General features: G+C 43.9%; 2 protein-coding genes across 3 annotated transcripts in view; one reads left to right on the top strand and one right to left on the bottom strand.

Moving 5' to 3' along the window:
* Positions 1-5,208: 5,208 nt before the first annotated feature.
* Positions 5,209-16,251, top strand: LOC128770683 (T-cell surface antigen CD2-like). Of its 2 annotated transcripts, none has more exons than XM_053885468.1 (9): positions 5,209-5,327; positions 5,653-5,722; positions 8,899-9,186; positions 9,290-9,363; positions 10,003-10,189; positions 11,036-11,095; positions 13,955-14,032; positions 14,104-14,324; positions 15,939-16,251. In XM_053885468.1, the coding sequence occupies exons 2-9, from the start codon at positions 5,668-5,670 to the stop codon at positions 16,017-16,019; spliced, it is 1,044 nt and encodes a 347-aa protein (XP_053741443.1). In that variant the 5' UTR covers positions 5,209-5,327; positions 5,653-5,667; the 3' UTR covers positions 16,020-16,251. The 2 variants fall into 2 exon arrangements, with proteins under 2 accessions (XP_053741443.1, XP_053741434.1); XM_053885459.1 differs by having other exon boundaries at positions 5,257-5,370.
* A 1,386-nt stretch (positions 16,252-17,637) lies between these two features.
* ptgfrnb (prostaglandin F2 receptor inhibitor b) overlaps positions 17,638-21,873 on the bottom strand; it is a 55,786-nt gene continuing 51,550 nt past the window's right edge. Inside the window, exons 14-15 of the mRNA XM_053876136.1 lie at positions 21,521-21,571; positions 17,638-20,532 (exon numbers count right to left, since the gene is read on the bottom strand). Coding sequence (XP_053732111.1) covers positions 20,420-20,532; positions 21,521-21,571 — 164 coding nt within the window. The 3' untranslated portion in view covers positions 17,638-20,419. The remainder of the gene's footprint in view (positions 20,533-21,520; positions 21,572-21,873) is intronic.

Genomic DNA, 21,873 nt, shown 5'->3' with positions numbered 1-21,873 from the left:
GGACCTTGAACTGAAGAGCAGACCAGATTGAGCCCAGCTCTGTCGAGGATTGAATAACAATTTAACCAACAAAGTACAGAATACAGCAGAATTAGCGACCACATAATGAGAGTTTAATTGCAGGCCAGTGTTTATAGAATGGACTTTAAGAGCTCATCCGCACTGTAGCTCCTTCCTGTTTCCCCTGGGGATGCAGACAGGAAGCAGCTCAGGGTGAGAGGAGTGTTATAGAAACATGGGGAAAAGGCTCGCACATCAGTGACACAGCAAACCGTCACAGTCCAGGGATATGAGCAGTGAGCTAACTGAAATCAATGATATTTTTAAAGCATATTGCTCAAAATTCTGAATAATCTGTTCCATTTTTGTGCTTTCATTTTGTGATCCTCAGTTGTGTTTGCATTGTTTCCTCTTCCTGTGTTGTGTGCGTCGTCCCTCCCCAGGGTTTGTGGCAGGCGGCCTGCTGTGGTCCAATCCTCCAATCAACTTCTCCTTCTTCTACTTCCTGGTTCCTGCTGTGCCAGATGGTTACTTCCTGTTCCTCAGTCTTGTTCTCTCTTCACTCCTGTTTATCTCCTGATGCTTAGTTTGATCAGGTGATGAGGCATCATAAAGCATGTGACACAATGACACACTGTGCTGATACTGTGTTGATACTGTACCTACTGTATACGATAATATCATTTAAGCCTTTGCATTCATACTGCATTATACCATATTTTTAAATAATGTGAACATGTATCATAATGTCAAAATCTAAGAGAAAACGTTTGAATGGGGATGCTTGTAGACTTTTTGGGTTTTTTTATTTAAAAAAAAAAAAGGTTTTTAAATTTTCAAATTTACCTTGATTGGAAGAAGACAAGTTGAAAATCTGAGACAAACTGGGTAAAGATTGAAACACATCAATATGTGAGACGATCCACAAAGACATTCAGGGGGAACAGTGAGGTTAGATTATTTCAGCAGTTGCATCCTGTTGACAGATGCGCTTCCTTATAAACACAGTTCGGACATGTTCAACCGTCCATATCTGCTTCAGATTTAAATCACTGTTGGCGTTGCCGCTCATCCGACCCCTGGCTTCAATGCAACGTAGTGTCACCTCCCTCCACATTTTTCCCCGAGGGAGAAAAGTTTCTTATGACTTCAGACTCTTTTACAATCTTTTCCAAGCACCCTTTTATTCCTTCCTACTGGAATCTCATGAGTGGTAGCGGCGTGCCTCCATCTTAAAGCTGAGAGGAGCTGACATCACATTCAACTTCCTTTTTTCCCTTGAGATTGCACTTCTCTCGACTGCACATCCTCACTGGCGTGGCACAATATAGTCACAGAATGGTTCATTCAGTCCGTTCCGTTCGGCTCGTGGCTGAAGGTCCGGAGGGATTCCTCACTGACTGAGGCCGCTGCAGCACATGCACAATGCTCCGCTCGGTGCTGCCATAGATGGGGCTGACTTTGCACAGCAGGTGTCAGCAGAGAGCTCATCTGAAGGAACCTTGAGTCATGAACACAGGGGTTGGTGGGCGCTACTGTGAAATGACTGTATCTGGTTTAGTCGCCACCATTCCAACGCTCTCTGCTTAACACAAGAAACAGAGGGACTGAACCACTGTGACGGAGAGGTCCAGTTTGACTTGGCTGTTTTATGTTCAATCTGTAATATATTGTTTTTGTCTGCAGATAATGGTGTATTGTTCATTCGCTTATTCTTCTGGATCTGTTTAGTAGATTATTAGCTATTTATGAGTCGCCTCGAGGTCTGAGGGTGTGTTAGACCACCACAAGGTTCAGCAAAGCTGACTTCTTCTTTGGATTTTTGAACATATTTTTGAAATGGTAAATGGAGAAAAATGTAGTTTGCATGGACAAACTAACAAATGAAAACATATAATTTAGCTGCTTTGTGACAAACAACTGGATGTGTCAGCTTCATGGACCACCACATGCTCGAGTCTTTGCTGTGATTCTAGTTTTCTGTATTGTCCTCCAGCCTGCGATGAGCGTGGTGTGTTTCCCTTCCTTGTGTGTGTGTTCTCTGTTTCAGATCTAGTCCCTCAGTTCCGTTCAAGAGTTTCTCTCCCAGCTTCTCCTTTCTGTCATGTATTGTCGCAGATAAATAAATTCATAAACTCTACTCTTATGATCAGAGTCTGTCTGTCTCTTGCCAGTCACCACACACACACTTGTGCTCTGACTGAATCTGACAATCTTCACATAACCAAACCTACCAGAGCCTGGAAAGCAAATGGATTTCATTCACACTCAGACTGTGTTAAAAGGTTGAGGATAAACTGGGGACACATCTGAACTGCCTCTCAGACACAATGGTCAGCAGTGACACAAAATGACGTCATCACCAAGGCTGGATGCTGAGACTGGCTTATATTGGTCAATGACCGATGACTCATGGTCAGAAACGGAGTACGTTTGTAGGAATAGAGGGATTTTTCCACATGAGGTTGACATTGTTTTCACTTTCTCACGCACAGACATGGTACCAAGGGTCTGGCGCTAGAGAGGAGCAGTGGAAAAAAATCTATTTTTAAAGGCCCATCTAACTGCTGAGTGTCATCTGTGACCTCGCGGGAACACACTCAACTTCCTTTCTTCACTGATGCTTCATTTATCACCAGCAGTCTATAAATGGAACAGACATAAATAATCGTGCATCCGAAATGCAAAAGTAGCACTTGTTTAATTACGTCCTTCTTTCGACACACACACACAAAAAAAACCCCTTCAGTGTCATCAAGTCACTCCAAAACTCATGTTGGATGGTGTGCAACCAGAGCACGACTGCATCAAGGCCTGCTTCCTGTGTCTGTGTGGAGAAGTGCTACGTCGCATCAGAGGCAGAGTCACCTGAGTCCAAGGCTGTAGCTGACACTTGATGAAATAATAATGGCGTACATTCATATTGCGCCTTTCCAGACACCCATCGCACTTTACAGGCAGCGAGGTCTGTAGCCCCTGGTGCCCCGGGACAGACGGAAGATACTGCACTTTAAACAACCGTTTATGAAACCGTGCATCATTTTAAGACCAAGAGCGCCATCTGGTGGGCTCTGAGAATTAGTGCACTGTTTCATGAAGCCTCATCAGCCCATCACTCATGAATACCAATACGTATGAAGTACGTGTGTAAAAGGAAGCTTCATCCAGCTGAGTACAGAGCTCACACGTGCTCCGCCCTCTCAACAGGCTTCACTTCTTCTGGTCCCCATAAATCTGTCATTGTGAGGACCTCTCATTGCCATAACCCCTCCCCCAGCCTCTCCCCCTAAACCTAACCATCCAAAACACAGGGATAAAACATGGCTTAAACCTTTACTCTTAACCCAACTGAAACCCAGTTATAATAATCAAGGTATTTTGTAGTTGCAACCCTCAAAATGAGGCTCGCCAAACCAAAAGGGTGAGATGGACTCAATGCAACGGAGACAATTGCATGAAAATCAAACTATGTTTTCCAACCAGTCATTTTCTGACTGCTATATACTTACATAACATGTTTTTTACTTAGTTTTGCTTTTTTTTCACTTGGGCGAGTGAGGAATGTAAACATGTTGATTAAAACTCTGATTAAAACTCAGCTGTAGAAGTGTCCAAGTTGCAAACTGCAAGCAGCACAAAACCTCAACCACAGAGATGACACCTCAATAAGCAGCGGAAGCAAACATCCTTCACTTGCTGACGTCCTGACTTTTACCAGCAACTTAGGACCTTGACTTGTCTTTTCTCTGCTGCACCATTCGACATAAAAAATTACGGTTTGAACCCATTTGTTGCACACAACACAGACATGTTTAAAGCAGAGAAATACAACTTGGAGTTGTACTACTACACTACAAACAAAGTGTAATTGCAATTGTGTAATAACCATGCTCCATCACTCCACACTTCCAAGACACTTCTCTGACGAGCATTTGAAAACAACATGTATTGGTTAGTTCAAACACCAGACACACACCTGACTATACTGGACACACTGACTACCAAAGGTTGTACTTGGCTCTGCCTTGGTAAGATTTGGATAATGGTTTAGATTGCATGTGTGTGTCTTGTTCTTCCACTGCATTTTCCGTTGTTTCGCTCAGTTCACGTTTGCATGACTGTTTCTGTTTTCACCACTGAGTGCTTTGTTCTTTGGGCCTGGAGTGTGTTTTGGCTCTCCCTGTTTTAAGCCGTTTATGGACCCTCAGACTCTGTCAGACCCTCCCTATTCCCTCCATTTTTGTGTATTAGACATTTACTGTTAACCAAGGCTATGTCGTGACTTGATTTTGCTGGTGCAATTGCCAAATCATGCCATGACACATGATGTGGTTGCCAGATAGAATGCGATTCCTACAAATATTACAGGCTTTATGCTGTGTTTAGCAGGTGTAAGCACCGATGATGATGACATCAAACTACGGTATGTTTTTAGTAACTATAAACAGGCATGATGTCACGTCTTAAAACGGCACTTAAACTAGAAGGAAACTGCATATGTAACCACGAGACAGTTGTACTCGGCCTGTTGGGCAGCTGGTGACGTCGGTCACAGTGGACGGAGCGGAACAACTTTCAGACGCAAGAATGATTTGTTGTCATCAATGGGAACAGAGCCAAATGTGTCCCTGAAGTCGGTGAGCAAAATAGCAGCCTCAACAATAGGTAGGTGAAAATCACAATTGATACCAGTGAGTCCAGCCAGTATTATACACCTCATTGTACATGTCTGAGCATAAAAAAAGAAAAAGCATATCAGTATTGTCACGTCATCGGCATCAGCTCTGTTGCTCTGCTGGTTCGTGGTCCCGTTGCCGACGCGTGACTGACCATGTAATCCAGTGTCATCAGGGGTCGCCCCGAGCCGCTCGGACTGACCAAGCTCATTTGGTACTTTCACACTAGCTGTGACCTCACCTGGTAAGTATGACCACTGTCATGAACTATTCCTCATTGTACATGAGTATGAATATTGATCATTTGCGGCCTTTATTTCACACGGTGATGTTGTGACAGGATGAACTCCAAGCTCTAAACATGTTAAAGTGCTAACTACAGTAGAGTTAACCGTTCTTTCATGGAGTACTCTATTGTTCCTGTTGGACAATAGAGTCTGCCTGTAGTTGGGATGTTTTTGTCATGATTCCGCTTTTATTTTGGTCACGTGAGTCCTGATTTTGTTTTCTCCCTCCTTTCTTCCTGTTCCAGAGCAACGTTGGCTAGATCGACTCCTATTGTTCCCTGTGATTTAGGTTCCTTTGATTCTCCCGGTTCGGTGACTCTTTCCGTTGGACTCTGATTTATGTTTATGGACTTCTGCCAGTTTGGTGACTCTGTTTGCACAGACTTTCCTTTGTTTCTCCCGGTTCGGTGAGGCTTTTTGTTGTGCTTTTGTTGTTGTTAAAGATTAAATTATTGTTCTTGACTCGCTCCTGCCTCCTGTGACTTTCACCACTGCACTTGGGTTCCGCTCCACGTCTTGACCCGTAACAGTTTTACAGTTAAAGTATCCACGGCCACCGCAGTTACTGTGCCGTGATGTTGTGTCGTCGGTGACATTTCACAGCCAAAGTTTCCTTTCTCAAAAACTACGCTCCACGACTTAAGCAGGAAGTGAGACAGACCATGAAATACTTCTTGTCCTCATTGCAGGAGACGGTGTTTAAGATGGCAGCTGTATCTTGTTTGGCTCTCCTCCTCGCCTGCTTCGCCGTCACCACAGGTATTGTACATTATTACATGAAAAAAAAAAGTGAGAAAATGCTATTCCAGTGATTGACTCAATTTTATATTGAACTTTTTATTTCATTGTATTTTATTTTAAATGTCTGCTATCAATATGTCTATATATATATATATATATATATATATATATATATATATATATATATATATATATATATATATATAATGACATTTATTTATTGAATATGTGAAGAATTGTGTATTATTTCTGTGTTCCATGAGGATAGTAGGGGCATTTATACATATGTTATAAAGTTGTAATATTACATGATATTACATTATTAACAATATATATATGTGCTGGGAAACACATGTATACTAAAACAATATTATCATATTTGCATTTTTTAAAATAAAAAGTGAAATGTTTATACGCGCCACGCTGAGCTCATGTAGTTTCTCATTCAAACAAAATGCAACTGTTTTTCAGAGGAAACCCAGAATCGCTCCATTTCTTAATTAAATAAGAATGAAAATTCCATTTTTTCAGGAAAGGTGAAAATGAAATATTATTTAAAAAATCTACATTTGATTGAAAAAGGTTACAAAACACATCAAACAGTGGAAACTTCAATGAGCCGTGTCCCCAACTTTCCGCTCCGTTTTCAAACAAATACCAAGCAGCGTCAATGTACTTTATGAATTTAAAGAAAACTGACTCACGAGTCTCATGGTAAGATACTTGTTGCAGTACTTTAGGAACACATAGAAAGCTCAAATTTAATGTCAACTAAAATTAGGTCCTGCCAATCCCAAATAGTAAGGAGACATAAAGCACCTCAAACAAAAACCCGGGTCGGAGGAGGTTAGAGGTCAGCTTGAAACCACATGACAGAGATTCAGATTTGTTTCTTCTTCTTCCCCCAGTTTATACGTTTTGTGTCATTGTTGTAGAAGGCAACAAAACCTTCACGGTTTGACTTATTCAAAAGACGCGTTTGTCGTGGCAAAATGTTCTCTTGAGGAAGATTTGTAGACTCCGACAGACAATAACGGTCAGATCCGGGACCCAATGCAGTGTTTTCCTTCAAAACTTGCTACGTTTCGGCCGTGTCCGTCGCAGTGAAGCCTTGGCTGCATCAGCAGCACCCGGTGCCTCCTGTATGCAGCTTGAAAAACAAACTTAGCAAGGTCTTCGTTTCTCTCCGTCGCAGTGGTAAACGCACTTCCTCATCTCTGAGCTTCCACTTAAGTGAAGTCCTCTTAAATTCTTCTGCCACTCAGACATGCAGTTTTCAGTCACGTCAACTCTACTTAGGCCACATCCAGCCTGGCTGAAGCATTTATGACCGAGACTGGACAGTTGGGGTAAATCATCTGCCCTCTATGTGACCTGAAAGGGACTTTTATGCTCGGCAGCTAAAGTACCTCAAGAGTTGTAACGTAATTTCATTACTCTGGAGACATTACTACGACGTTAGATCATGTTTTAAACAACACATTCTCATGACATAGGGACTGTTACATCCAATGTTGACACTGAATCTCAACATTCTGATCTGTGTTCTGCTACTACAAAAGTATGAAAACCACTTATTCAGAAAACATCGAGAATGTTTTGGAGTGACTGATACATGTCTTGCCAGTGACATTTTTAGTTGTAAAGAATGAATATATTTTCCACTGTGGAAAAAAAGAGAGAGAGGAAAAAAAAAAAAACCTCTCGCTGACTCGCTGTTCACATCCGCCACAGATGCGTGCAAGGAAGTTCCTGTAAAAGCCCAGCCACAGATGTTTGACTTTCTGGGTTGCATATACTGTAGGCAGTGATGGCTGCTACACCATGTTTGTTTATGAAGAAACAACAGCACAAGATCGGAGACTGTAAAATCAGGATAATACAAACGCTGAAAATAATAATAAATACATAGAATTAAGACATGAAAGGCAGCAGAACTGCTGAGAATAAAAAACTGCGCTGATAAAATTACTAACAGAATCAGCTGTGAGCTTGTACAAAAGCCAAAGAGTAAAAGTGTGCTTAAAAATGGACAGCGATGGAGCCTGTCTAACATGAGGAGGGGAGGCCTTCCATAGCTCCACCTGGAGGGGCCGGTCAGCTGACCTTAAGGGCAGCGGAGGAGCACGGCAGGTTAAAAGCTCTGCTAGACGCAGAGGCACAAGGCTGTTTAAACCGTTGAAAGTGAATGCACTGTGTAGACAGTAGAAGTCTGCAGCTACCTTTTAAGCTCTGAACGGCGTCTCTAGCTGAAAAGATGACCGGGCTGTGCCCCTGTGACTTTTCCCCTACGCTGCAGCTCTGTCGTCATGGCAACGCATCCCCTTCCCCTCACTCTCACAGGTTGCAGCTGTGAAGAGTCATTCTGCCTCAGTGGGGCCGAGTTTTACCGTCCCCCCCGAACAAACAGCCACATGTCGAAAACCAAAAAACTAAGCACATTGTGAGAACCCTGAGGCTCTTCGTCTCTAACTGAGCCGGATTTCATGTGTCTACAGTCTACGGTTTGGGCAGGATGCGAGTTGAAAATGAGTAACTTTGCCACGAGTTCACTCACAGCTGCTCCTCTGCTTCAATGCAAGTGAATGGAGCCAAAAATGGGTTTTCTACAACAAAAGCTCCGGGAGGAGCTGGGTGGCCGACACAAAGAACCATAGTGTGAATGCAGTCCCAGGCAGCCAGTGGAGAGAAGCTGAAACAGGAGTGGTGTGCTCCAGTTAAACACCTGGCTGCAGCCTTCTGAACCAGCTGCAGATGAGACAGGGACGCCTGGCTGACTCCCACGAGGAGGCAGTGGTCCAGCCGCCACATGATAAAAGCAAGGACCACTGCCTCCAAACGCTGCCTGGATAAAATGGTTTTCATGGCCGAAGGAGGTCAAAGAAATATGACTTGACAACCGCGCTGATCTGAGAATCAAATTTAAAATCATCCAATATAAAAACCAAGGTTTCTACCGGTGAGTGTAACATAACCTAAGGACCCAAGTTACCGTGAAAGACATTGCTGGGTCTAAAAATCATCCCTTCAAACTTTAAAACTCAGGGCCGTCCACACTTCACATAGAGGCAGTCGAGGGAGATATCGCTGAAAATGGTCAATGTTCTGCTCAAGTTTCAAATGCGTCACCCAGCCTCTTTCGGACTTCCTGGCCTTAAGATCAAGCTCCTTTCTCTTATTCCTTCTCTTTAAAGGTTCACAACAAAACTGTCAACATGTTCAAATCGGTGGCACATTCCAGGTGCCACTGCAGCACAAGCTGCAGCCCAGTGAAAGTCTGATGTGGAAGCACAATGGTGCAAGGATCTTTTATCGGAAGGCCAACAAAATCCTCACTGGGTCTAAGGAGAATGTGACTGCAAGCGGATCGCTGTCACTCAAGAACATTGAAAAACGGCATGAAGGTGTTTACGCAGCGGAGGTCTTCAACGCCGACGGGGAGATGATACCAAACATCAAAAGCATCAGCCTGTGTGTACTTGGTGAGTAACTGTTGAGTGGCAAGCACCCATCAATTTGAAGTTGAACATGAAAATATTCACGTCACTATCATTAATAACAACTGACTTGTTGGTCTCTGACTAGCTCCAGTCTCCAAACCTACAGTGAAGGAGAACTGTGGGTCAGCACATGTAACTTTCACCTGTCAGACCACTGAGGTAAGAGTCCACACACAACACACACACTGATATACAATATTGTATTGTCTTCAGCCTCACTGCCGTCAGACAGCACAACTCTGTCGTTAACATCATGGTCAATAACCTTTGGACCTGTTGACAACCTGCAACCATCACCCTGTCTGATATTGTGTAATGTGCATACCTCCCCACGCTGTGCCTCGATGTATTGCATTTTTGTTAATATGGTGTGATGACTACCTGTTTTTGCACCAACAACATAAGAGCTGCTGTATCTGTGAATTTCTCCTTTGTGAGATCAATAAAGTTCAGTTAATGGATGAGCATTTTTGCCTTGACAAGGGATAAATCCTAGAACTTTCAATTTGGGAACTGGTGGAGCGCCAGATTTGATTTTTGATCATTTCATCGCTGGAGGAGAGGAAGTCAAAACAGCAGTAGCATCTCTGCACTGCGCACAATTTGTGATTTTTTCTGTTGTTCTGTTGAGAGAAGAAGCTTGAAGTTTCCGAGGTTATGTTCCACAAGTGGTGTGATTAAAACCCACCAGTTCATGATCAGCCTCGCCTGAGTGACTACACGCTCATGTTCTTTTCTAATCCTAGATTGTCTGTAGTAAAGACTAGCGTAAAACATCTGACCCTCTGGTGTTGGCAGAAGAGCATCGTTTGGCTTCAGAATGAGAAGGTGATGGCAGGACAGAACAATTTCAACCTGACGCTGACCGCTAAAGACAGCAGGGCGGGTCCCATACGCTGCAGAGTGTCCAACCAAGTCAGCGAGTCCACCAGTGACGCTCATACCCCACAGTGTCCTCCGGATGGTCTCAGGAACAGTGATTCAGGTGTGGGAACTGTATAGACAAACAGCACTTTCTTTTACTGTTTTATTTTTCAATAAACTTTTCAACCTCTCTCTGGAGAACCCAGAGCAAAACCCACGTGCACAACATGCAAATTTCATGCAGAAAAGGTCCTCTGACTTGGGCATCGAACTCGCAACCTTCTTGCCACAAGGCGAGAGTGATGGCCCTCACCCAGAAATAAGATGGAGGTGTGATTCATGTGTACAATAATTTAACTGCTATTCAAGCAAACTGCAAAAGGTCACTTACTGTATAATCGGCCTCGGTTTCTTCTAACATAATGTGTTTGTGTGCTCGATACCTCATGAAGAGGCCCCAGATGGCATCAAAAACACGTTCACCTCTGACTGTTATCAACTATTGATATTAATTCGGAGCGTCATTTAGCTAGTTACCTCTTTTGCAAGCTATTGCGATAGCTCTTTTGGCCTGTATCAAGACGTAGTCTGTGTTTCCTTCTAATCTTAGAGATAACCAGGCGTACAAATAGTAGTGATGTGCTGGTGAGGCTTCATGAAACAGTGTCCTAATGTTCTGAGGCCAAAAGATGGTGCTCTTGGTCTAAAAAGATGGGAGGTTTCACTGAAATCTTGTTTAAATTAAAATATTTTAGAGCAGAGAGCGCCATCTGAAAACAAGGACACTGTTTCATGAAGCCTCGTCAGCACATCACAAATAAAAAGTCAAAACAATCCAGCTTCTCTTCAACTTTCGTTGCTTATGTTAAACACGAGCGCATGATGAATCGTCACTGACAGACAGGTGGCTTGTAACCACACTCTTCGCAGTAATACTCTTCAATAACACTGTTGCTTTGTTTTACAGAGCATACATTATTGGGCCTTGAATTCTGGACAATGATAATCATCCTGAGTGCTGGAGGAGGTAAGTTAGGTTAGTTCTCGTATCATGCCAGTTAGCAGGTGGCTGTGATTTCGAAGAGAGTCAGATGCCGAGTCGTTTTCACCTTGTTTTGGGCATTAACTAACCTGTCACATGCGTACGCTCATGTGCACGGAGCGTTACAGAAGTGTTGAGAAGAGCTGCAGCCTCTGCATTTCCATCATGGCATCTGAACATGGCTTGGTTTCTGTAGTACTTTATCCGTGTATAGTCTTGCTAATGGGTACGACATCATTTACCCTTCCTGTGTGTTTATAAAGTGGTCATCCCACCAGAGGTTAATAGGCACCATCTAACCTGGCGTTTGACCCTAAATAATCCTGGAAGTAACCTGAATGTTGAAACCAGGATTGTGTAATGTGGACACCCGAGTTGGACTGAGGATATACATCGCAGTGTGTTGTACTTCACACGTATGTTTATATTCAACTACAACTGTTCGTGTTTATTCAATTATCTGAGTTAGACACAGTTTTCTTTGCCGTTTCTCCTTGCTGCCTCTCCACAGTATGAACCGTATTTTCTCGACCATAAGGCGCACCGTATCATAAGGCGCAGTCTCAGTCTCAGGGTTCTATTCATGTATTTAACACATACATGAGGCGCACCGTACTATAAGGCACAGGCATGGTGAAAGCACCAAGATGGACGTCCTTGAAAATGTTACATTTTCATTTCTTCAGCAAGCGATATTGCCCTCAGTCGAATGGTGACGGTAGAGACGCTTCTCCCATCTGATCTATGATCAGTCATCCATTGCTCGAGCCGCCCTTCCAGCTCAGGCCACCTCGCCTCGTTTCTGCTGAAACTCTGCTTCGTCTTCCTGATTTGGCGGAGCGTGGGTTCCAGCCTCCTCCATGGATTCGCTGATCTTGAATTCTATCACAGCTGCTGGATTTCCATGGTTTGTGTCTCTTCGCAGGTGCCATTTACATTTACAGTCAGATGATGCAGATAGAGGCACTATGTACCTGCTGGGTGCCTACTGGGGGCGTGGCTTTGGAGTCTTCTTCACACCCACACTTCACCCGTTCACATTCTCATGCTGTCCTCTAACACGTCCGCCTTTCCACCCCTGTTTGCAGGAACTGCTCTCAGTCAGTCAAGCGGCGCACTCGGCTCACACACATGGCACAGCGTCCATTTTGGAGAAGATTTAAGACTTTTAAGTGCGCCCTATGGTCGTGAAAATACAGTATTGTATCAATTACCCTACACTGAGTGAGGTGGAGCCATGCAAGTACTAATAAAAAAGCGGATGCACACGTCACAGAGAGTAAATGTGAGAGAGTGCATATGCAATCATGAAACATGATTCTGACGTTTGATGGAGAGCACAGCGGAAAAAACTAAAACATCAAGCCAAACAATGAAAATGTAATAAGTAACAAACCTGACAACGGTGGTTAGCATTAGTCAACTGAGCATGGCGCTTAAATCAGACGTTTAGCAGCAAAAAAATAAAACGATTACAAACAAAGGAACTGGTGCTTCTCTGCAGAGAATTTGGATGCAACCTTGCAGTATATTTCCTGGGTGTTGGCCCCTGCAGTGATGGTTTTGCCCTCCAGAGTGGCCTCTAACAAGAGATTTCAACCTTTTCAGTTTGTCCTGACACTGTCTCGTGACCCTGTTGAAGCCATGCGAAAGTTTTGTTTCAAACTCCCTCTGATAGCCTTCATCTGATACTAAGCGTAGACCAAGGAAACACTGGAACTGCAGCAAAATGACGAGAAGCACAAAGAACCGTGACCATTTTCTCACCTACAGTCAGGGCTTTTGAAGGCGTTGCCCACAGGCCTATGGTTCTTATTATTCTTTATCCACAGCTGTGGGAATTCCAGACACGTGGAGCGACTTCTTGTCACATTAAGTACTCGCTTAAAGACTTGCAACCTGCAAAAGTGAAGGTGAAACGTCCTAAAGACTAAATAACGCAGACTTTAATGAATCCATAATGTAGAACTGATTGATCTGTGGAAAGACTCAGGTCCCCCTCTGTAACACTGCACGGTACATGATTCTTAATGGGCAAGTAACAGCAGTGAGAACCGTTAATGTAGAGTGCAGCATTATTCATTTAAGCAAATCTGTCTGTCAATAGCCTCATAAAGGCGAAAACACGCGAGTTATCAAACATCCAGGCACATCGCGAGTCCCAGACCACTGGGCTGCGCTCCCATTCCCCAGCACCAGTTTCCTGCAGCTGTGGCTGCACACCTCAGTGTTGTGGGAGTTTGAGAAGTTCTTTTTGAACAATGTTGTCCACCTAGACAGCGATCAGACCCTCTACCATGTTTGTGTGGAGTCGCGCTGTATACATAGTTTCCAGCATCTAGCACCGAGTCGCCTGAGGTGTGAAGCCGCCCCCCCCGTGGATAGTTTCCCCAGACAACGTGCAGCTCTCCAGCTGGGATCAAGTCCAGGGCCAAAACCTGACTCGCTTGTCTTTACATGGTCGGACTTCAGAGCCGAGCAGGCTTTGTCTCGAGACAGTGTGCAGTGTGATACCACCCTTAGATTAGGCAACACACAGTAGGTGAAAGCTGAAGGGACAAAACTGGTGCTGGAACTGGGAAATGAAAAGTACAAGGGCAGAAACTGTGAATTCACACAATTTCAAAGAACGTTTACAATAGCTTTAAAGTGTAAATGTTGGTTATTGGTTTTGACAGGTAGTGAAGGCTTGCAGAAAAGGCCTACATTGTTTGCCTGCGCTGGAAATGCGCAGGCACATTTCTTGACAAGGCTGCCATGAAAGTGAAGAAATTGTTCAGCAGCGCATCATGATTATGCTGCAGTTACTTGCCATTTGGAACAGGTCTCACTCTTCTGTGGCAGGGTTTGTTCTGCTGCTCATCATCATCCTCGTTGTTTGCTGTGTCTGTGCCAGACGGAAGAAAAGCATGCAAGTGAAAGGTCACGCTTCAAATATCCTTAAATAGAAGTGCTGCTCAAAGCCTTCACTTACTGTTGCTGTTTTCCCACAGATGAAGAGGAGTTACGTCTGACGTGGGCCCATGGCGAGCAGCCCAGACAACAAAATAATCTGAGTGGTGCGGCACGTCAGCATCACCCTCGTACCCATCCGCAGAAAACTCATCAGCATTCCGCTGGAAACACGGGACCTCGATCACATTGCTCCAAGAAAAACAGAGAGCACCAGGATGCAAGCAAGGGTCCTCAGGCCAACCCACGCCGACCTAAGCAGGTTAGTACAGCCAAGAGGACTGACTTCATTCACCAAACATTGGTCCGTAAAGGATCCGATTAGTGTAAATTCCAGAATGTAGAGCGCACCAGAATATTGGCCACACCCACTAAATTGAGGGACAATAGATGTTGTTCATACATAAGCCATAGATGTCTATTAGCCGCGGGTGCAGTGGTGCTGTCTGCGCTGTAGAAAGGTCAGTGGTGCACCCGACTTAAACGCTTTTCAAAACTAGTTTTGAAACCAGGCTCCAGCATGGAGACTGACTCATGAAACACACTGGGGATGGTTCTGAATTTAAATCAACAACTCCTCACAACTTTTATTGGCATTAAAGGGCTCAAAATGCGCTTTAATTTTAATTTCACCCACGTGACCGAAGTTCTGACACCACAGTCGGTCTCAGCTGCTGCTTCTTGTCTCCGGTCCTCCAGGAGATCGCAGGCGAAAAAAATGTGATCGCTTTTAGGGTGAATAAAATGACTCCGAATTCATCTGATTTCAGGCTGTAAAAATCCTTATATTAGCCACGCAGGGTTCAGACCACGAGAAAAAAAGTAGGAAAATTACAGTAATCCTGAAACTGAACCAATTTTAAAAAATGCCTTCTCGCTGTCTTTTCTGCAGCCAATTGATATGTGATTCATGCGCCTTAAATTCACACATGACCAAAACAAAATACCAGTGGTGGAGAGGTGGAGAGTGACACAAATACTAAGTACAAGTATCTTGTTACTGTACTGAAGTACAGTTTTTATGCATGTTATCTTGTGGGGTCTTGAACTTTTACTCCACTGCATACTGTGGCAATTATCTGCACTTTTATGATGCTACCTTAACCATTACTTTACAAGGTGTTCAGCATTTCATTACATGTTTGTGTAGTGGGTTGTAAAGAGAAGAAAGTGTGTGTTTGGCTGTCGATCTTGTGCCTTACATGACAAACCTGTTATACCAATGACCATTTTCCACACAGTGCAGATGAATTTCAGGCACTTTGAATGCTCTACTCTCTTCATAGCGAAACTGGTCATAAGCTGTGCTGTGGTGACATAACTCCTCTCCTTCTTGAGCAGTGAACACAACTCATCTTCAAAAAGTTAACACATCAAAAGTATTGTTCTTGACCCAGTTAAACAGGGAGAGTACAAGACACTCACAGAGCCTAAACATAGGTTGAATGTAACTGTTAGAATGTTCATCGCATTAATAGACGATTAAATAAAGTGGTGAATACTTTTTGCTTTTTACTTTATAAAAAATACAGTAACAAAACAACTATGTTTTCGTGACTGCATTTTTTTCGAGCCTGGCGGTGTTTGTGGTCTGTGGCATGAGATAAGATACATACCTGCTTCTCTCAGTTTTTTTCTGACAATTGTGAAAAAATGAATTGAAAGTGGTATTTTTTGCTTATATGCTGATCCACTAATATACTTGAGCCAAATGCTCCCACGTGGTTCAATGTCAATCGATGTCAAATGAGAAAGGGACTGAGAGAACAGATGGATCTGAGGTCAGGTCCGACTGCATTGCATCAAAGCTTTATTTTAAGACAGTTTTTCTCAGTGCCATTGACAATTCTGACCACATCTTCTTCGTCCTTGACAGAGTCCCAGGCAGCCGAGTGGAGAGCAGGCCCCTCCACTCCCTCAGCCCAGAAGACAAGGGGCAAAATCACCACGGGCCTAACACCGCCACATTCACACCAAGAGCTGTGCGACTTTCCTGTTTTGTCTTCCGGTGTCGGTCGAATTCTACGGCAGTATTTCTCCATCATGGCCGTTTTCTGTGTGTCAGCCAAAATAAAATGTCAACCTAGTGTGAATAATCTCTATAAATATTTTCATGTGAAGACACATTGGCTTCTTAGGCTTGCTGTGACTCACACACGCCCCAGAAGGGTGACGATTCTGTCAATAAAGAGATGAACACTTCCTTCCTTCTTTGTCCCTTATTTCAATAACATCACTCTGTGACGATAGACAGATCAGGACCAGAAGATTTCACGCTTCTCTTTCAAAATGTCTTTCAGTGTTTTTGCTAGAGTTTGACTACGCTGTTTCTGTATTCCACGTTTCATGGTAGGATTTGTCCCCGGTAAATTCGGCAGACCTGGCAACACCAACGGCCTACAGTGTCAAGAGGGCTTGACAACTCACTTTGAGATCACGTGATTCATTTCCGTAAGCGCACCGACTTCATCTTACCACGAGATGGCAGTGTTTTGCAAGACTTGTAGGCAGTTGCCGCTGCAGCCAGATACTTGTGTAGATGGATGCACACACGTTTGTCTTTCTGGGGACCGTCATTGACATACATTGATGTAATGCTTTTCCCAACCTCTCACCCTAAACCTAACCATTGAAAACAAATGGCTTAACTTAACCTGTACTCTGAACCAAACTAAAACCCAATTGTAAAAGGGGTCACCAGCACGGTGCCCACCAGGTAACGTGCAGAGAGCAACCCACAGGCTGCTAATAACAATAATAATAATAATAATAATAATAATAATAATAATAATAATAATAATAACCGCCTAATGTTTGATATGGTGATTCCTTCTTTGATACACCATTGCTAGTTATTGTATTATGAAAAATAATGAGCTTGCTAAAAGGTTGGTGACCCCTCTCCCCAGTCCCCCCCCACCTAACCATCCAAAACACATGGCTAACCTGAACCAGGACCCAGGATCATGACCTTGTTGTTTTGAAGACTACTTCCTCAAATTGCGGCTTAACCGTGTGGGGTCCAGCCAAAGGTCCCCGTGAAGGGCCCCACAAGGCGGTGTTTTCCCCAAAATTGGACCTCGCTAGGATAGATTTGCTTAAGCGCACACACAGTTCACTCAACCTCACACATCCAGCCTTGTGTTTACATGGTTGCCATGGTGAGGAGTCACTGGGGATGAAATAATACCACATTCCTGGGCCCAAACTCCTCCCGTTCTCTGGGGATCGCCAGATCGGGATCCCTCCATACAGTACTTTCAGGTGGATGTACACAAAGGCATAAATGTGGCGTACGCAGCAGAAAAGAGGGCTGAACCGGACATTCTTTCTAATTTAAAGGACTGGCCTGAATGTTGATTTTAATTAACAGTAGGCTTGAGGCACGCGGGTGTCCACCCACCCTGAGCCACAGACTGCAACTGGAAATATGTGAGGCCCGCACTTTATATGCATACGATTATGAGTTTATAATGAACACAAGCAAAGTATGAATGAATGAATGGGAGTTTATTTCAGTCCCACATCAAACACACAACTCTTTCATCTCAACAAAGGAGGAGAGAAGAACTGCAGAAGTATTTTCTTTTCCCAGACAGGTTGTCAGTGATAGGCGTTTCACAATGAAGTGCATCTTGATTTTTCTGGATAATGTGATCCGGGTCCGATCATTGACAGAGGATCCTCTGAGCACAGTCGATCACAATGGTATCCCACACGCTCCTCTGTGAGGAGCCTGAGATCATCAGCTGTGTCTTCTGGAACTGAGTATACCATCACGTTCTTGGCTCCAACTTTGGCTGAGACAATCCACTCCTCATAACCAAGATCTTCACCTGTTCAGTTCAGTTCCCATCTTGTTTGCCTGTGGAGGCATTGCCATCAACCAGAACCATTACTGTTGTGTTCTCATGTACCAGTTCTTTTGCTTTTTCTTTCATTTGCAACTTCTCCACCCAGATTTTTTTTTCTGCCTTATTTTGCCGTGTTCCTCTCTTTATTTCTTTGCTGACCCTTTCAGCTTGGAAATGACCCGTTTGAACGTCTGATCTCTTCAGCTCATTTTCATGAGAAGCTTTATTAATGTCGACTGCAGAAATTGTTCCTGGCATGGTTTCTCACTTCTGAGTCTGATGATTTTTCAGCTTTAGCGCCGATCAGTCTCTCAGACGGCAGCAGGAGCCACATGCTAGGTCTCACCTCTCCATGGTCTTGCCGAAAACAAAAACTCTGAACTCTTACTTCATTGTGATCGAATACGTTGGACCACAAGATCACAGCGTCTCATTTTGTTCCGTGACCAGAATAGCTGGTGGTGTCTCAACATGAGCAGCCGCCAAGCTCCTCCGAACTTCTGCTCTTGCCATTGCTTCCATTCTTGAGAGCTTCTCCTTGGAGGTTTGCTCAAGTGCGCCACTCTTTCACGTCTTTTTAGTTTACTAGCTGGTTCCCCACCCCTGCTCTGAAGCAAGGACACACGGGATGTGGCGCCGCAGCACTCAAGAGGATCATTGATGTCTCCCTACAGTTTAATATCACATTAGCAAAGGATCCATGAGATGTAGGAACAAAGGCCGATAAGTGGGTCAAATGGACCCTGGGAGAGAGCAACTAAGAATCACCCTGACACTGGCTCTCTGCTCTCATCGCCTTCTAGTGGTAGAAGAGAGGAGAGTTGGATGCAGAGAAAACAGTCAACAGGGTGCAGGGATGAAAGCTCAGGAGAGGTTAGATCTCATTTGCATTTCTCATCAACAGCCAGCGAGAGTGAGAAGAGCGGAGAAATATAGAGCAGCCCAGATGGAGAGATGGAGGCAGATGACAGGAGCAACAGCGAGGAAAAGGATAGATGGCAACCCCACAAGACTAACAAGGGGTTGGCAACGGAGACATGACTGCCGCGCTCAAGCAATAAAACATTAACTCAGCTACTTTTGATGTTTCGTTTTTCTAAATAAGAGATTTAGACGCAGAGGAATACATTGACGTTTTGGCCAGAAATAAGTGTCACTATCCTTCATTTGTTTTTGACCAGGAAGATTTGCTGAAAACCTCTGCTGCCAGACTCCAACCTGCAGGAAAGGGTCACCAACACTCGGGTATTAACAAGTCAAATTTCAAGCGCATGAAACAGCAATTTAATATAACTTTCAACGGTCTAGCTCAAATATATTTTAGCTCACTGTGGAGAGTTTGAGACCTTCAAGTTCCAAGCACAAAACACATGTGTACAGCACTAGATCCTGCTTCCTTCAACAGCTTTAAGAAACACGCTATGTTTGGAGTTTAGAACTCAATTCACAGAGAGAAACTCATCAGAATTAATTTTGCTTCATAGTAACAACCTTTGGAGGGGAACTAAAAGATGATTGTTTACAATCAAATTCAGGAATTTGTTTTTATTTAAAATCTCAAAAATAAGCAAGAAATTTCTTTCTCAAAATACAAGTTGAAAACAACACTTGGGTCAACTGCTCACAACAGTCACATTTGTGGTTGGATGCAAGTGTCGATCCGTTCTGCTGTTGAACGACATCACACGAGTCATGGAAATCACTACATGCTCACGCACTCTTGCCGAGCACAGAACAAACACACATCCAGAAACGTCTGTACATTTTTGGGTTGTTAAGAAAAGACGAGTACTTGCTGTTCCTCACCTGTAGAGGGCGTCTGCACTCGTTCAGACGTTGGCACGATGCACGGAGGTCACACACAAACTGCATAAATTCATCGTAAAGCTTAAAAAAGTGTCTCTCATTGATTTAAATCTTATATCTGTCAAAAAAACTAGAGTTAAGAATAAAGTTAAATATTATCCTCTCAGAAGCTAGAATACTCTGGGCTTGGGTTTGTAGTGCAAATCCTCTGGTTTGTGGTAACGTCTTCCACAAAGATGAGGCTTGGTGGTCATGTGACTCTAAGATCGACAGGAGGCAAAAAAAAATGCAATAAACAGTTTGCATCTACAATCCAATCACGGAGGTGAAAACAGCAGGATTGAACTAGAAAACTGAGGAAGGCAGCAGTTCAGTGGTTCCTTATTCCCACATGGCAGTGAAATCTCACAACTCCGGAGTCTCTGTTGCGCTGCTCTCAACACAAACTGGGTATAAATATCACAGGAAGAATTCCAACATCAGAGTCAGTGGTCCTGAATGTTCCCCTACTCACCCCACTGCAGAAAGATAGTGAGCACCAAGAGAAGAAAACCAAAGTTCAGCCAGATGCTCACTCCCAGCGTCCCACTCCTGGAAACAAGCGGGTGTCCCAGAAATCATCCAGGGACTTGTGTCTGCTGAGAGTGGGCTGCTCCCTGTGGGTGCTGCAGTGTTGATGTGCAGGGGAGAATGTTTGTCAGTCCATCTCCAGGTCCATCAGCTTGTTACGCGAGCGCGGAGTGTGCGTGGTGTTTCGGCAGCAGCAGTGGGCACAGATCAGACCCAGGACCAGGGAGAAGAGGCCCACACCTGTGGAGAAGAAGTGATTTAGTTCTACAGCAGGAGCCAACGACACAACGCTTGGTTTCTCAGTGAATATTTGGGATATGAATGACTGTTTATCTGAATCTCCTCCAACACATGACACGGCAAGTTCCATTATATTTGTACAATATTGTGACGCTACGTATAGTTCTGTCAATATTTCTTCTGACATTTCACAGAGATTGAAAAGGAGAAGTGAACGGGTCTCATCATTTCTGCCCCTTATGCCCTAGTTTCCCTCACAGTGGCTGTGTGTAACCGTGTGTACTGCGTCCATGTGAGGCCATTTATGTTGTATTGATCATGTTGCTATTTCACAAAAGAGCACGGTAGGAGGCGATAGTTGGTGGAGGACGAAGAATTCCCACCATTGTTATTTCTTCTTTGTGAGTCATTAGAGCTATGTAGCAGCAACACTGCCCCCCCATGGTTTCCAGAGGTATTGCCCCGTTTGGTCCGTATCAGTAAGTGTTTTGGAACCATGCAGAAATACAGAGGAAATGAAGGCAGAGCACAGACAGAAGGATCCAGATCTGTGAGTAACGTTGCACATAAATTGGTCTTTATGACTGAGGCAGGAATCCTCGCAAATTCTGAACAAATTGCGGTCAGTGCTAGTTTGGGTTCTTGTCTTGGGCCTATGCTTCCTCAGCAAGCATGCAAAGGGTGAATGGGCTACAGGAAGATTTCCTGAAGGACCCAACCCAGAAGCGCCGGTGGAGCCATTCAGATCTTGTGCTGACACCACACATTTCAAAACTCCTCTCTTCCCATAGTCTGTGTCTCTGTATTTCAGGTCCCACTACATCCCACTATACAGTATGATCCCGACGTCCAAGCACAACAAAGGTGCGTAGTCTGAGGGGGAAAAATGCCTGAACTGAGGTGCAGTGAGAAATTCACCTATAAATTTCTCCATAATATGAGTATAACATGAACAACTCATTATTTGGGGGGAGAAGACAAGCCTTACCTAGCGAGGCAGACACTCCATACAGGAGGGGCATCTGTAGCGACTCCCATACTGCAGAAAGAGTCAAAACACAATCACACATCAGTAACATGGTGACTCCATATAACACTGTCTGTATCAGACCTTTTCAGCTAGTGAGCTACGTATAAATAACCAAGTCACAAAGCTCTGCCCACTACAAAAGTACAAAATGTGTATTAATATTGAGTATTGTTTGGAAGAGGAATATGACTGTATATTACTTCACATATCTTTCCAAACTGGTCACCGTTGCTGCTGAGTAAGACTGGCGAGCTCAGAAATTAGAATTGAATTGAAATTAGAATCGCCACATCAGAATGATGAAGTTGCAG

Source organism: Synchiropus splendidus, chromosome 1 (assembly GCF_027744825.2).
Source record: "Synchiropus splendidus isolate RoL2022-P1 chromosome 1, RoL_Sspl_1.0, whole genome shotgun sequence".
NCBI classification, from domain to species: Eukaryota; Metazoa; Chordata; class Actinopteri; order Syngnathiformes; family Callionymidae; genus Synchiropus; species Synchiropus splendidus.
The sequence above is the reverse complement of the archived record's forward strand: the minus strand, read 5'-3'. Positions and strand labels throughout refer to the sequence as shown.

Coding starts and splice junctions, on each gene's coding strand:
- LOC128770683 (XM_053885468.1), top strand. CDS start 5,668: ATGGCAGCTGTATCTTGTTTGGCTCTCCTCCTCGCCTGCTTCGCCGTC. Junction 14,033..14,103: donor GAAAAGCATGCAAGTGAAAG/GTCACGCTTCAA, acceptor GTTTTCCCACAG/ATGAAGAGGAGTTACGTCTG. Junction 14,325..15,938: donor ACCCACGCCGACCTAAGCAG/GTTAGTACAGCC, acceptor CGTCCTTGACAG/AGTCCCAGGCAGCCGAGTGG.